This window comes from Vombatus ursinus, unplaced genomic scaffold (genome assembly GCF_900497805.2).
Source record: "Vombatus ursinus unplaced genomic scaffold, bare-nosed wombat genome assembly UNPS02014770.1, whole genome shotgun sequence".
Lineage (NCBI taxonomy): Eukaryota > Metazoa > Chordata > Mammalia > Diprotodontia > Vombatidae > Vombatus > Vombatus ursinus.
In genome coordinates, this window is record NW_020954548.1 from 8,146,214 (window position 1) to 8,160,456 (window position 14,243).

Below are 14,243 nucleotides of genomic sequence, written 5' to 3' on the forward strand. Positions count from 1 at the left end.
TTCAATTTTTGTCCTTCCTTTTCTGAGCTGCTGACTGTCTATTGCATACCTCTCATTTCTTTTCCCAATTTTTCTTCTACCTCTTATTTGACTTTAAAAATCTTTTTTGAGCTATTCCAAGAAGGCTTTTTGAGCTTGAGGACCAATTCATATTCCCCTTTAAGGTTTTGCATGTAGGCATTTTGACACTGGTGTCCTCTACTGAGTTTGTATTTTGATCTTTGTGGTCATCATAATAGCTTTCTATGTATGGTCAGAGCTCTTTTTTAATTCTTGCTCATTTTTTAGCCTATTTTGTGGCTTTTAAAGTTTAGGTCTGTTCCTGGGGCACAGGCGGCAATGTCCTAAGCTTGTTGTGCTGGGGTCCAAGGGCCTGGTCACTGGCTTTAAGCACTGGGGCCTTGGTGCTAATATGTGCTGTGGCTAAGAGCCTCCTGCTGGCTTGCCCAGACGTCGCTACGCTGGGCTGCACTTCCCTTTTACCCAAGTGAGACAGAGCTTTCCTGAAGTCCTTCTAAGTTATCTTAAGCTAGAAAATTGTTTTACTCCTTTTTTTTTTGCAGGTTCTGTTGCTCCAGAAACCATTAGAGGTTTGATTTAATGCTGTTTCCGAGGGAAATGGACGAGAGCTGAGACAACTTCCTGGATTTCCTCTGCCATCTTTCTCTAGTCTCAGTCTTGTTACTTATTCATCAAACCAGATTCTATCTTGGGCAAATCTCAGAGTCATTATGCCCTGATTTTTAAAATGTTTCGATACCACTCACTTGACCTGATCAAAGCACTTTCTCAATTACAAAAAAAATTACGTGTGGGATTAACAGAAGCAAAAACAAAACAGCCTCAAAACAAGAAAACAGGCAAAAATATGGTAACGTATTCTATGAGAAGTAGGATTATAGCTTCTAAACAGAGTAACTATGACAATTTTTACCAGTTACTATCTAACAATCGCAAAAAAAATAGGAAAAGTAAAATAGATTAAACCATTCTTATTTTAAAATATTAGCTTAAATGTACTATCAATTTAAGAGTAAGTTCTACTTTAACAACTTTTGAAAGCTAATTCCATTTTGTACCAAGCAAATGATGCTTTCTCCTATAGATGGATATTTGTTTCCACAAAGTACCAAGAGACTGGTTAGCAGGAAAAAAGAACATGCCCACTGTAACAAAAAAGTTACCAGAGGTGACATAAAAATAAAGAATATTCTTCTATCTTTAGTGAAACACAATGTCCAAAATGCCTGCCCTCTCCCTCAAAAGTCCTGTGCCAGTATATTTGTGAGATGGAACTACTGGATTAAAAACAAAACAAAACAAAACAAAACAGAACACTTAAATAAAGGCATCTTCCAATAAGTTACCATCCCCTGCTTTCTTTTGGACACAGGTGTGTCCCAAGAGTCTAAATATGTAGCTAATTGTAGGAGTACAGCATTTATTTACACCATAAAGATCACCTGGCTTAATTCTCTTTTTACAAATGAGGAAAGTAACACCTATATTGTACTTAAACTCAGTGCCTGACACATAGCAGGTATTTAATGTCTGCTGACTGACAACATGAACAAGGCTGGAAGTAGAGCAGGAATGTGAACCCAGCTTTTCTGGTGTCAACACTAGGTCTCATAGCAGTATCAACGAGGGAAGGGTAGAAACACATTTAGTTTCATATATTTAAATTTTGTTTTGGTACTTTTTCCATGCTCCAAATCTTTCAAAGATCACCACCAGCAGCTTGTCAATCACATTAGTTAGTACTTATGCTAGTTTGTCAAAATCTGGTGACCTGAACTCATCAAGGGCAGTCAGATTCTCTTTTATCTTGGATTTTAATTTCCTATTACCATTTTTATTTGGTTCTTTCCAATACAAAAATTATCCCAACAACAGCTTGTGATATATTTACCTAACTCAAGCATTTCATTTTTCTATGCGTGGCTTAAAAATATTTTTTTTTGTTTATTCAGACAAAGTACTCTATAGTATATTCTCTTACAATGTCATTTCTTTTTCTCTGAAGATTTTCTCCTTATAGTTTCCCACTACACATCTTACTACACAATACTACTCACTACTTCATATATCCTTCCTCCCCACCTCCTGTAATAGGATATATCATCCCAGAGCCATATTCCCATTCAGGGAGTCCCAAATTATTTCTCTATTTTGAACTATGGTTATAGGAATGCAAGACTTAATTTTTAGATATCATCTTTTAAACCAGGACAAATAGCTGCCTCAATACTCCTTCAGCAAGGAGCTATATCCACTATAATTTGTCTCCATTTTTTGACCCTCACTACCAGCTAAACTTTCTCCTTAATGGTACTTATGAATTTCCATCATCATTTCTTGAAACTGAAATAACTGTTTCCCCCACAGAAGTCAGCTACTTTCCAAGTAGCTCTTCCCAAAGAGCCTCAATTAGCACAAAGTGTTCAGTCATCCTTTTTCCTTCCCCTTCTCTCTCATCACATGGCACATTTTTTCACACACAATCTTCTGCCCAGAATCCCTACAACTACTCTTCTCTTTTCTTTGTTTCCACATTGAAGCTTTTCTTCTTTCTTTTTGTAAAGTATACTTTATTAACTAATAACCTAGAAAATAGAAAGGCATTCCTTGAAGCCCTTTATCTTCCCTTCTATGACACAGATCAGTACAGATAGCAATTACCTGACTACTACTGCATACCCTGTTGTAGCTTATTGCAAAATTCTTCCTCTTCCCTAGACATACCACAAACCAGATGTTTAATCTGACCTCTGTGTTTTATAAATAAACAAACTGATCCTACAGAATTTAAATGACTTAATCAAGATTACACAGGCTGATATGGTAGGGCCCCAGTGGAACTAAATATGTTTGTTTGGGGTTGGGAGTGGGGTATAACAGTGAGAGGAGAACCCAGCTATTTCTAAACAAACAGAATCTTAGAAGGTATCTTAGACAGCATCTATTCCAACTTTCTACCAGATGTTGGAATTTCTTATACAGCATTCCCACTGATCATTCAGTAAACAGGAAGCTCTCTATATTCAATGAAGCACTCACTCCATTCTATTTCCAGATAACTTTCATTGTTGGGAGGGCTTACACACTGGCCTCTCAACAATATTTCATCTAGACTCTCTTGTTTAGCTGCCAAGGAGTCTAAGACAATGCTCATTTGTGTTGGCTTGATGGAAATCCAGATAGATGAGATTCTATTCAAATTTTGGAGGGAAAAGGGGAAATCTTTTCCACTAAAAACATAACTGGAAAGTTGTCTAGTCTCACCATCCTGCAAAAGGCATCACAAGTCAGGTCAGCTAGGTGGTACAGTGGACAGAGCTCCAGCCTTGGACTCAAGAGGAGCAGAGTTCAAATCTGGCCTCCGACACATAACACTTACTAGCTGTGTGATTCTGGGCAAGTCACTTAACCACAAATACCTCATCAAAAAGAAAAAAAAAAGAAAAAAGAAAAAAGAAAAAAGAAAAAAGAAAAAAGAAAAGAAAAGAAAAGAAAAGGCACTACAAGTCAACTCTGCTACCCCCTCTTGCCTAAGGATTTGGCTAGTTCATTCTGGGAAAAACATTTAATTACACACTGGAAGAGTAAATTAGTATTAGTTATTCCAAAGAACAAAGGACAAATATGTAAGCTACAGCATTGTAAGAGTTCTGTTCCCTAAACAGACAATAGAGAGATTTTCTGCCTTTCTGTGAACCTAGGCTCTACAGCTATTTTAAGTGGGGAATATATTGAACAAGTCCTCATCATCTGCACTAATGAGGAGGGTGGTAGTACGGTAAATTAAATAATAATTTTTATTTAGTTTTAAAAGGATCTGTTTTCAGCTAGCAGCTATGATTTCCCAAAATATTCTACTCTGGACTACTATGAGACTGCATTCCCCGAGTACCTGACGGATAAAACTTGTTAAAGGGTAAGGGAAAGCTGGTCTGGGCTTAATATTTATCAGAGATAATTAACAGAGGTTAATTGATGATTAATCATAAAATTATCACAACTACCCAGCCTATTCCTTCAAAGGGGAGACCTGAGAATGATCAAGGCAGATTTTTAGATAATGATTTCCAAAACACTTTCCGTAGGTCTTTAAGCAAAGGCTTGATAACTAACCACTTATCAGGGATGTGTTACTGAGCATTCCTAAAATCAGGCTGGACTAAATAAAGAAACTTGGGCTCAGAGTACACAAGTGACTTTCTCAAAGCCACCTGGGTAGTGAGTGACTAGCAGAGCTAGGCTGGAACCAAATCTAGAGTTTTCTCACTATACAGTAGGTTTCCTCCACATCTGATTGTCAATGATTCTATACTATCAAGTGCCTCTGAGCTCCTCTACGGAAATGGCAAAGCAGGAAACCTAAGTTCAATTCCTGTTCACCTTACAAAAAGCACCTGACACTTAGAACACTCATAACATCTCTTTCACATTAACTTCAGGTTACAAAACATCATTTATATTATATAGACCAGGGGTCTATTCCTGATAGTGTGAGGGATGGACAAAGAGCTTTGCCTGTCCACAAACAGGTTCCATCTAATTCTCACTGGTTATCTATAAATGAAGAGGCTGAGTCACAGTGAGACATCTGGGGAACTGCTCAAGGGAGACATAGATGCTAAATGTAACCAACTTACAGGTAGGAAATTTGACACTAGACCACTTCCTTGATTCTGGCCTCTACATACTTAAAAACCTTAGGAATGAAAATACCATTTAATATTTATACATTATTTTTAGAAAGAAAGATAAGGATTCCTGCAGAGAGAGGAAAAGTGAGGAGGCAAGGAAGGGAAAAAAAGAAGGGATTAAAAAAAAGGAAAAAGGAGCAGCTAGGTGATATAGTGGATAGAGCACTGGCCCTGAAGTCAGAAGGACCAGATTTCAAATCTGGCCTCAGACACCAGACACTCACTAGCTGTGTGACCCTGGGCAAGTCACTTAACCCCATTGCCCAGCAAAAAAATAAAAGGGGGAAAAAAAAGAAAAAAGTGAAGCAGTAAGATGAAACAAACCACTCACCATTAAAAGATATTCCACTGCTCTATCAGGGTTGTTGAAACTGGCTCTCAGTGCTGCAATTACTTGTTCTCGCTCATAGCCCATTGACATGATCTCAGTCACCATATTTTCATAGGATTGGCCAGTCACTGAAAATGGGAGAAAAGGAGGATGCATGAAGATCACAATTAAAACACATTAATAAGTCTTGATGCATTCAATGACTTGATAAGACATCCACTGAAACGACAGATTTGGCAATTTTTATTAAGTTTTGTTTTTTAGATTTTAAGAATTCTTACATTTTGTACTAAATTGACAGTAACAGAACAAGTACACTAAGTTTGTCCAGATAAAGGGCTTATGTTGTATTCTAGCTCAAACATTATTATATTTATTATGTACATGCTGTATGAAATTAACATTCTGTTTCATGCATGTCAACCAGTAAGCTCATTTCAGCTAGTTTTCTAAAGGACTGAAATTTAATCTAAGGGTTACAAAATAAGTATAGCTAAAGACCTACTAACAAATGGAGCATGGAGACCCTAAAGTAGTTCAAAATTCTATTAGTACTACCTTTTGGGGAAAAACATCAAACCACTGGGTCAGAGTAATAAGATCTAGCTTGGAAGCTCAGAAATAAACATTTAAGGGAACCCTAAGATTTTGATGAGAAGAGGAAAGAAAATAACCTTGCTTTTCCTCACTAATATTCAGATTAAAAAAAAAAACACAAAACAGCCAAATGAAAAACCTGTGTTTATCTGTCTACAAATCTGGTAGGTGGGAAAAATATGGGGAGTGATATAGTCCATAATGATTTTATATACGTAAGGCAGAAGAATGGCAACAGGAACTAGTCATTTCACATAAATGTGAAAACAGTGAATGTTTTTGGAGAGTGAATGTTATTCAAGTATATAATCTATTTACTCTTTAAACTATTCAGAGGAAAAGACTGAAACATAAGACAAAGTTCCTAACATTTCCTTAGATGAAAGGTGATTCCGCCCAGGTCTCTAAGTTACGGTGTTGTACAATGGAATAGGTGTATGTTTGGTGTTATCAGCACATCCTTCAGCTGCAGGGAAGGATCCCAGGGGCATGAACTCAGGGTCTAAATTTGGATACTCTCTTATTTCAAGTCTCTTTGTTGCTCAAGGAAGTATGGGAGGGTGGGGGTGGAAGATATTGGAGATAAGAGAAGATAATTAAGACAGTAACAGAAAAGTACAGTAAAATGTAGTTAGCTCAATCATGCTCTGATTCAGCCTGATAAATTTGTTCACAAATAAAGTCTGGCTTCATTAGAAAAAGTCAAACCAACAAGGATTTAAGTGCTTGCTACTGCCAGGTTCTATGCCAGGCCTGCACAACATATAGCCCGTGGGCAGCTTACAACATGCCAAAGTAGCCCATGGGTGGTATGTTGTGCAGGTCTGTTTTACTTTCTTGAAATTGGGTAGGCAGCCCGAGGGACAAATATTGTTAAGTCCTGCTCCATGGTAATTACTGGGGCTACAAAAAAGGTCAAAAAGTCTGCCTTTTCAAGTAGTTTGTAATCTAATGATTAAGTAATGGCCATGCCTCAGTAACAAAGACTCCCCAAACCATTTGTTTCTTCAAGACCAGCAGAACATAATATCTCTCTCTCTTTCTCTCTTTTTCTCTTTTAGTGAGGGAATTGGGGTTAAGTGAGGATCATAGAGATAGTAAATGTCAAATGTCTGAGGTCAGACTCAGGCCCTCTTGACTCCAGGACCAGTGCTCTATCCACTGTGCCACCTAGATGCCCTAAGAATATAATCTCTTGAGGGAAAAGACTATTTCATTTTTGGTTTTTGTATTCCTAGGGGAGAGCACAATACCTTGCTATATAGTAGGTGTTTAGGAGGTAAGGAAATGCAGATTTACAAATGAGCTAATCGGAACAATTTTAGTGAACACAGAAAGTAAATAAGTATCAATTAAAATTTTAAGGAAACCCTCAGTGAGAAACTCCTACCAATTCATATTCTTTTGTTGTTATTAATGATAATGACCAGTATTTTGAAAAAAGCTTTTAAGGTTTACAAAGCACTTTACAGATAAGTTATCTCATTTGTAGTGAGCTGGGTGCTATTATTGTCCCTATTTGACAGATGAGGCTGAGAAGTCAGGTGACTTGCCCAGGGTCTCACACACACATAGCTCATAAGCATCTGAGGCAGGATTCAAATTCAGGTCTTCCTGACTCCAAATCTAACGAGCTATCCGCTAAACCAAATGGCCTCACTTAATCTAAACTAACCTGCAAATTTTTGTCTGAGAACTGCTTGGGGCAAGAATTTAAGTGACTTGTCCAGGATCATAGAACATTTATTAAAGGTGGACTTGATCTATAAAGTCTTCCTGACTCAGGGGGCTAGCTCTCTCTCCCCCTAAGCCATGCCACCTCTCAAGCACAATATTTAATAGTGTATCTTTTACTCGGGGAAGGATGAGAAGCAAGATGAATCAGGGAATTACTCAGATAATGTTCCTTATCCCTTTCTTCCAGGATCAAATATAAAAGTCTCTGGCATTAAAAGCCCTTCATCACCTGCCTCCCTCAAATGTTTACAGTTGCTTACACCTTACACAGTTCTCCCTACTGTCCCTCACATATTCTTTCATCCAGTAATACTGACCTCCTTGTTGTTCCTCAAACAAGACACTCTATCTCCTGATTCCAGGCATTTTCCTCGGCTTCCTTTCACGTATGGAATGCTCTCTTCATCTCTGCCTCTTGGCTTTCTTCAAATCCCAGCTAAAATCCTACCTTCTACAGGACAAGCCTTTCCATATGCCCTCTTCTTTTTTGTTTTGTTGTTATTTTTTTCTTTTTGGTGAGGCAATCGGGGTTAAGTGACTTGCCCAGGGTCACACAGCTAGTACGTGTCAAGTGTCTGAGGTACTGCAATGACTCCAAGGCCAGAGCTCTATAATCCCTCTTGATTCTAAAGTCTTCCCTCCGTTGATTATTTACTATTTATCCTGTTTTCTCTCTACACTGTGAGTTCCTTAAAGGCAGGGACTATCTGTTGCCTTTCTTTGTATCCCTAGCACTTATCACAGTACCTTGCATATAGTAGGCATGTTTAATGACTGATTGTTCCACTTGTTTCCTGAAACAGTTCTAATACAATAAACTCTAGAGACTTTACTGAAAGTATAGATGGAAAGTATAATGTATACTACTTTCTGCTTAAGAAAAAAGACAAATTCGGATATAATTTTATTAGCTTGGGGTGCAGCATAAAACAAAATCACGGCACCAAGAAAATGCAACCATCTCCATTCTTATCTACCAAGAAAAACTGAAAACAGATCTGCTAAAGAAAAAATAAGAATAAAAAAACCCAGAAGTTTATAAATATTTTTTTTTCCTTAGGGAAAAGGATGCTAAGGAGGTGATATTAAGAGTGTTTATTTATGCTCCATGGGCAAAATATCAATGGGGGGAGTGGTAGAGAAATAAGTACTGACTAAGCAACCTTCAATTTCTAACTATTGTTTTCTGACTAGGAGATAACCAATCCTGGCATTTCATACAGTTCCAAATCGTACAAAGTTCCTGATTCTTTTTCCTATGCTGTTTGATGAAAACAATATATCATTCTCTTAGATTACTAACTTGTAGCAGCTTATTGTAGTGGACTAAACACTGAATACGGAATCAAAGGACCTGGGACTGAGTCCTGGCTCCCAGAAATCTGAATGAATCTCAACTTTCTCATCAGTGAAACAGGGACAAATATTACTTGGACTACTTCTTTCAAAAACTTGTAAGGAATCTGTTCCATAAACTTTAAAGCACTATGTAAACTGAAATATTACCATCACTAGCAGCAGCAACAGCAATATTTGAATACTTACAAGGTACTATGCTAGATGCAATAATAAATTTAAACAAAGATAGTGCTTATCATGAAGGAAATTACAATTTAATCATCACGGTGATGATAAAATGGATATTTATATAGTGCTTACAGATTTATACAACTTTTTTCATTTGCACTAGGAAGAGGTAGTCCCAGGACTCTAAAGCCAGTCTGATCATGTCAGATCTTTAACTCAGAAAATAAATCAGGGCAATAGTAGCTACCACTTATATGTCTTAAGGTTTGCAAAGTGCTCTACATATGTTATTTTATTTAGTACCCACAAAAATTCTGTAGGATTGGTGATATTATTACCACACCCCACCCTCAACTCTGCCCATTTTACAGATGAGGAAACTGAAGCTTAGAGGTTAAGTAAGAGTAAAGGTAAAGATCTGAGACCAAATATGAACCCAGGTCTTCCTCACTCTAAGTCCTCTTCTATTGCAATACCTAGCAGCTAATATTAATATAAAGATCAAACTATGTTAAGCACAAGAGATATAAAAAAGAGCAAAAACATAGTTCGTGCTGGCATTCTATGGAGTAGACAATATGCAAATAACTAGGTAACAACAACAGCAACAGAAGCAGCTAACATTTATATAGTGCTTACTATGTGCCAAGCACCATGCTTACAAGCTTTACAATTATCATCTCATTTGCTCCTCATAACAACCCTTGAAAGGCAGTGCTATTATTACCCCTATTGTACAGTTGAGGAAACTTAAGTAAAAACAGGTTAAGTAATTTGCTAGGGTCACGTTGCTAGAAGAACTCAGATCTTCCTGACTCCAGACTAGCACTTTATCCATTATGCCACCCCACTGCCCATATAATATATGTGTGTGTGTATGTATATGCATACACACACAGTGTAAATGGCAGGGAGTCACAGAAGAAAACTGCATAAGATAGGATGTGGAAAGCCAGGGAAGCCTTGAGGAAAAGCATTTGAAGACTAGGGAACAGTTACTGAAAAGCCACTGAATTAGGAGATGGGAGTTTCATATTTGAGGAACAGCAAATAGGTCTGTATAGCTAAGACTGTAAAATATACGGAGGGAAATGAAGCAAAAGAAGATGGAAAAGGTAGGAAGGGGTCAGGTTGTGAAGAGTTTTAAAAGCAAAATAAAGAATTTTATGTTTGATTCTGGACATAATAGGGAGCCACTAAAGTTTAATGAATGTGAGACATGTGCTTTAGGAAAATCACTTTGGTATTAGAATGGAGAAGGGACTGAAGAAGTAAAGAGACCTGAGGCAAGGAAACCAGTCAGAAGTTCTTTCAATAGTCTAGGTGTGAGGTGATAAGAGTCTGAACTGGGGTGGGCAGCTGCCTGAGAAAAGGCAATGTATTTGGGAGATACTGACAATCAATCTTCAGGTACTGGAGAGAGTCTCTACTTTATTACGATGCCCAACTTAGTTAATTCTTCAGTATTAAAATTTAGTATTATTTATGGCATGTTAGAGGCTTCTTTTTCTGTGTAAATTTTATCTTTTATAAAATACATAGTCCTAAGCTCAAAAGTTCCAATAAGTTACCAATAAACCTTGACGCATAAGCAGATTTGGGGTTAAAGGAGAAGCAGTTATTTTTGAACAATCTGTATACCTGAAAATAAGTTCAAACACTCCTTTACTCACTTCATAAGCTCCTTTTCCTCCAAGAACTACTTAAATTTAAAGACAGGACTTTTTCCAGGCATTAGATTTTACTAAACTTATGACATCCCATTTTTATTGATATCTTTTATTTTTATGTCAGGCATCAGATTTTAGAAAGCAATCTAAACCACTCTATAAGTAAACAACTCTTCTTGTCAAGAAAATGTAATACTTTCATAAAATTTTATAAAATGCACAATTAGGCAGAAGACATTTGTTTTAAAGTATTCATTCACAGGTTTCCTTTAAATGGCAGTCCTTTATAGTAGGTCAACATGATTTAATTACAGAACTTTTATTTATTAAGTAAATAGGAGCAATATCACATACAAGGCCCCTAAGAAGTCAGCTATTTTCCCATAGTTAACAAAAACAAAGGAAAGTAAGCAAAAACTCACCAAGTGCACTTGTTGCATCTTCAAAAAGGTTTGATCGAGAAGAATCACCCAGGGTACTGTAACAAGAAAAATTACACTTAAAAATGTATAAAACTGAAAGTGAACTTACAAAAGCTATATTTAACACATGAAAGAGAAAAAATTCCATTTCAATCACATAATAAATATCTTCTTTACAAATAAAATAATTAATAAATTCTTCTACAAAGTCAAAATAGCCTCTATGTGGACTAATTAGGTTTTTTTTGAGAGTTCTTTGAAATCCTTCTAAAAAAGGTAATCTAAGAAGCTATCACTCTTTCACATAATCTAAGCAATTAACAAATACTTTCCATGTACATAGCACATACTTATTAAATGTTTGTTGAACTATTAGGTAAGGGCAAAAGGATAAGACAATTAAGTTTCCATAAGGGACTTAAAATACAGTTGGAAAAATAAGACAAGCCTGTAAAAATTATCCAAATACAACAAAACAAAAGGTCCCAATTTTCAGAGAGTTTACATGATGAATTTTCCTTCCTCAACAGAATTCACACACACACACACACACACACACACACACACACACACACACACACGGGGTGGGGAGAGTAAAAGGAGGGAGAAAACATGTAACTTACAAGAATTAAGGAAGGTTTTCCATAGGACATGACTTATGAGCTGCGCCTTGAAAGAGGCTAAGAAATCCTATCTGACAGAGGTGGACAGAGTGCATTCCAGGCATGAGACACTGAGGCAGAAGATGGAATACTGTATTTGGAGATAACAACAAGAAAGCCAGGCTGGTTGGAGCGCTGTGAGTGTGAAGGGGCACAACATAAAATAAAGCTGGAGAGGTAGAATGCAGCTGGATTGTGAAGGTCGTTAAATGACACACTAAAGAATTTGCATTCTGTCCTGGAGCCAACAGAAGGCCACTGAGAGTCTTTCAGCAAGGAAGGGATGGGGTGAGACTTCTGGCTAAGGCAGATGATTTTCTCACTACGTAAAGAATGGGTTACAGACACTTCAAGCTAGAAGGTGGAAGCCCAAATTAGGAGGCTGTTCCAAAAGACCAGGTAGGTCTGAAATAGGCTGGTGGAAGTGAAAATGGAGACAAGGGGATGAACGAGAGATGTGTTGTGGAAGCAGAATTGAAAAGACATGGCAACCGATTGGATGGGATGACTCCAATCATGGCTGTGAACCCAGACATATGAAGGGATGGACAGAGTTACCCTTAACAGAAGGAGGGGATTAAAAAGAAGGGGGAGGTTTAGAAAGAAAAGTCAACGAATTGTTTTGGATATACTGGGCTTGAGATTCCTACAGAACCTGTAGTTTGAAATATACCAAAAGATAGTTGGTGATAGAGGACTAGAACTTAGGAAAGATGAGGGCTAGATATAATCTGAATTTTGCTGTGTTTTAGGGTTGTTTTCCTTTATATTACTGTGTATATTATATTGTTCTTCTGATTTTATCAATTTGCTCATATATTTAAACAAGTCTTCCCAAGCTACAAATTACTTATGTTTGTTATTTCTTATGGCACAATAGTATTCTATTACAATCATACCATAACTTGTTCAGTCACTCCCAACCCCCTATCAATGCTACAGGAGTTACTTGTATAACTATTATTTTTACTTTTTAAACAATCTCTACTGACCCAGGCTGCCTATTATATAAAACCAAGGTGGACCCCTCAAGTCAAAGCTTTTATTCACATCATCCCAAATTCACAGATGAAACCTTTCTCCTTTTCACTGAAAAACATCTCTTTCTTCATGTAAATTGTTTATCAAGGGTCGTCTCTAAAAATACCTCCTTCAGCACTGCTGTCCACTATATCTAGTATACTATTTGACCCAACTATTTCCTTACAGCAGCCATTATGAAAGTTTATCTGTACATATTTATGTCAATATAACTATACATACATATTTATGTTGAGGCAGTGTGATGTGTGGACAGAATGCTTGCCTTGGAGTCAGGAAGACCTGTGTTAAAGTGCTTCCACTACACACTAGCTAGGCGAACACAAACAATCATTTAACTTTTCAGTGCCCTAAGTAACTCTAGAAGACTAAAAGTTATAGATGAAGTGACAAACTGCATAGGAAGAGCTTCCACAGTGGGAATTCTCTGCACACAATGAAATCACAGGTCTGGAACAAATAAAATTAAAAATTCTACCTCATTAGAATAAATTATAAATCCCTTAGAGCATAAATCAGGACAAAGGGCCTCTTCTTGTCATTGATTTGCCCCACTTTGACCTCATATATCGAGGAGCCAAAGAGAATTGGATAGGAATGGGATGGATTAGTAACCAGATATATGTTTTTGTACCATTTCCCCCCATGACTTATTTTCTCTGCTGACAGGTATATAACAGTGCTGTTGAAGAATATCACTCATAAGGAGATTGGTTTTTTTTCTGCTATTTTCACCATGATGCTTTTTAAGTAACTTCAGTACCTCAGACCCCAAGCTCCTTTAGAATCTGAATTTAAGCCACTGAATGTAAGATTAAAATACTCACCTCCCAAATCATGTCAAAATATTAATTAGGTTCACTAATATTGATGTAAGCATATCAACACAATCCACTTAAGGTGTTCATTATGAACTGAAAATACTGAGATGTTTTATATTAACCAAAACTAAAAAAGGACCATATCAAAATCCCATCTTCAACAAGAACTAGATAAAGTATATTTAAGTACTTGATAAATTCTTACACTTGATAAATAATAAAACACTTATTTTGGATATAATGCCCCTATTAATGAAGTCTAACTTTTTTGTCAAATTATTTAGTCACACTGAATTTACAATCTGCTATATACTCCAGATCTCTGACACAAGAACAACAGTCCAACCAAGTCTTATCTGTAATAGTACCTATGACTATACAAAACACACCTGTCAAGACTCCTGAATCCTGAAGATGGCCATTCATGTGGATGCTCACCCCATCAAATGTGTTATATGTAAGCATAATATCTATGTTTTCATCTAGGACACAGACAAAAATGTCAAACTATAGAAGGCCAAGGAAAAATCCATGGGACCCTCTACTCAAAACACCCCTCCCACCCAACATTTATGACTACTCCAATGATTCAACCAGTTCCAAATCCATCTAGTGTAGAATTATACAATAGATGTACTGTTACATAGTTCACATCTCTCTACTTTGTTGAAAGGGCCATCATGAGACTCAAACGCCTTGTTAAAAATCTTGATACACTATTGT

At 36.9% G+C, this 14,243-nt stretch overlaps 1 protein-coding gene across 2 annotated transcripts in view; it reads right to left on the minus strand.

Moving 5' to 3' along the window:
- Nucleotides 1–14,243, minus strand: part of RAD23B (RAD23 homolog B, nucleotide excision repair protein) — a 106,736-nt gene that overhangs the window by 19,673 nt on the left and 72,820 nt on the right. For both annotated transcript variants that reach the window (XM_027863043.1, XM_027863041.1), the window contains exons 5-6: nucleotides 10,997–11,052; nucleotides 5,044–5,171 (exon numbers count right to left, since the gene is read on the minus strand). In XM_027863043.1, the coding sequence (XP_027718844.1) occupies nucleotides 5,044–5,171; nucleotides 10,997–11,052 (184 nt within the window). The remainder of the gene's footprint in view (nucleotides 1–5,043; nucleotides 5,172–10,996; nucleotides 11,053–14,243) is intronic.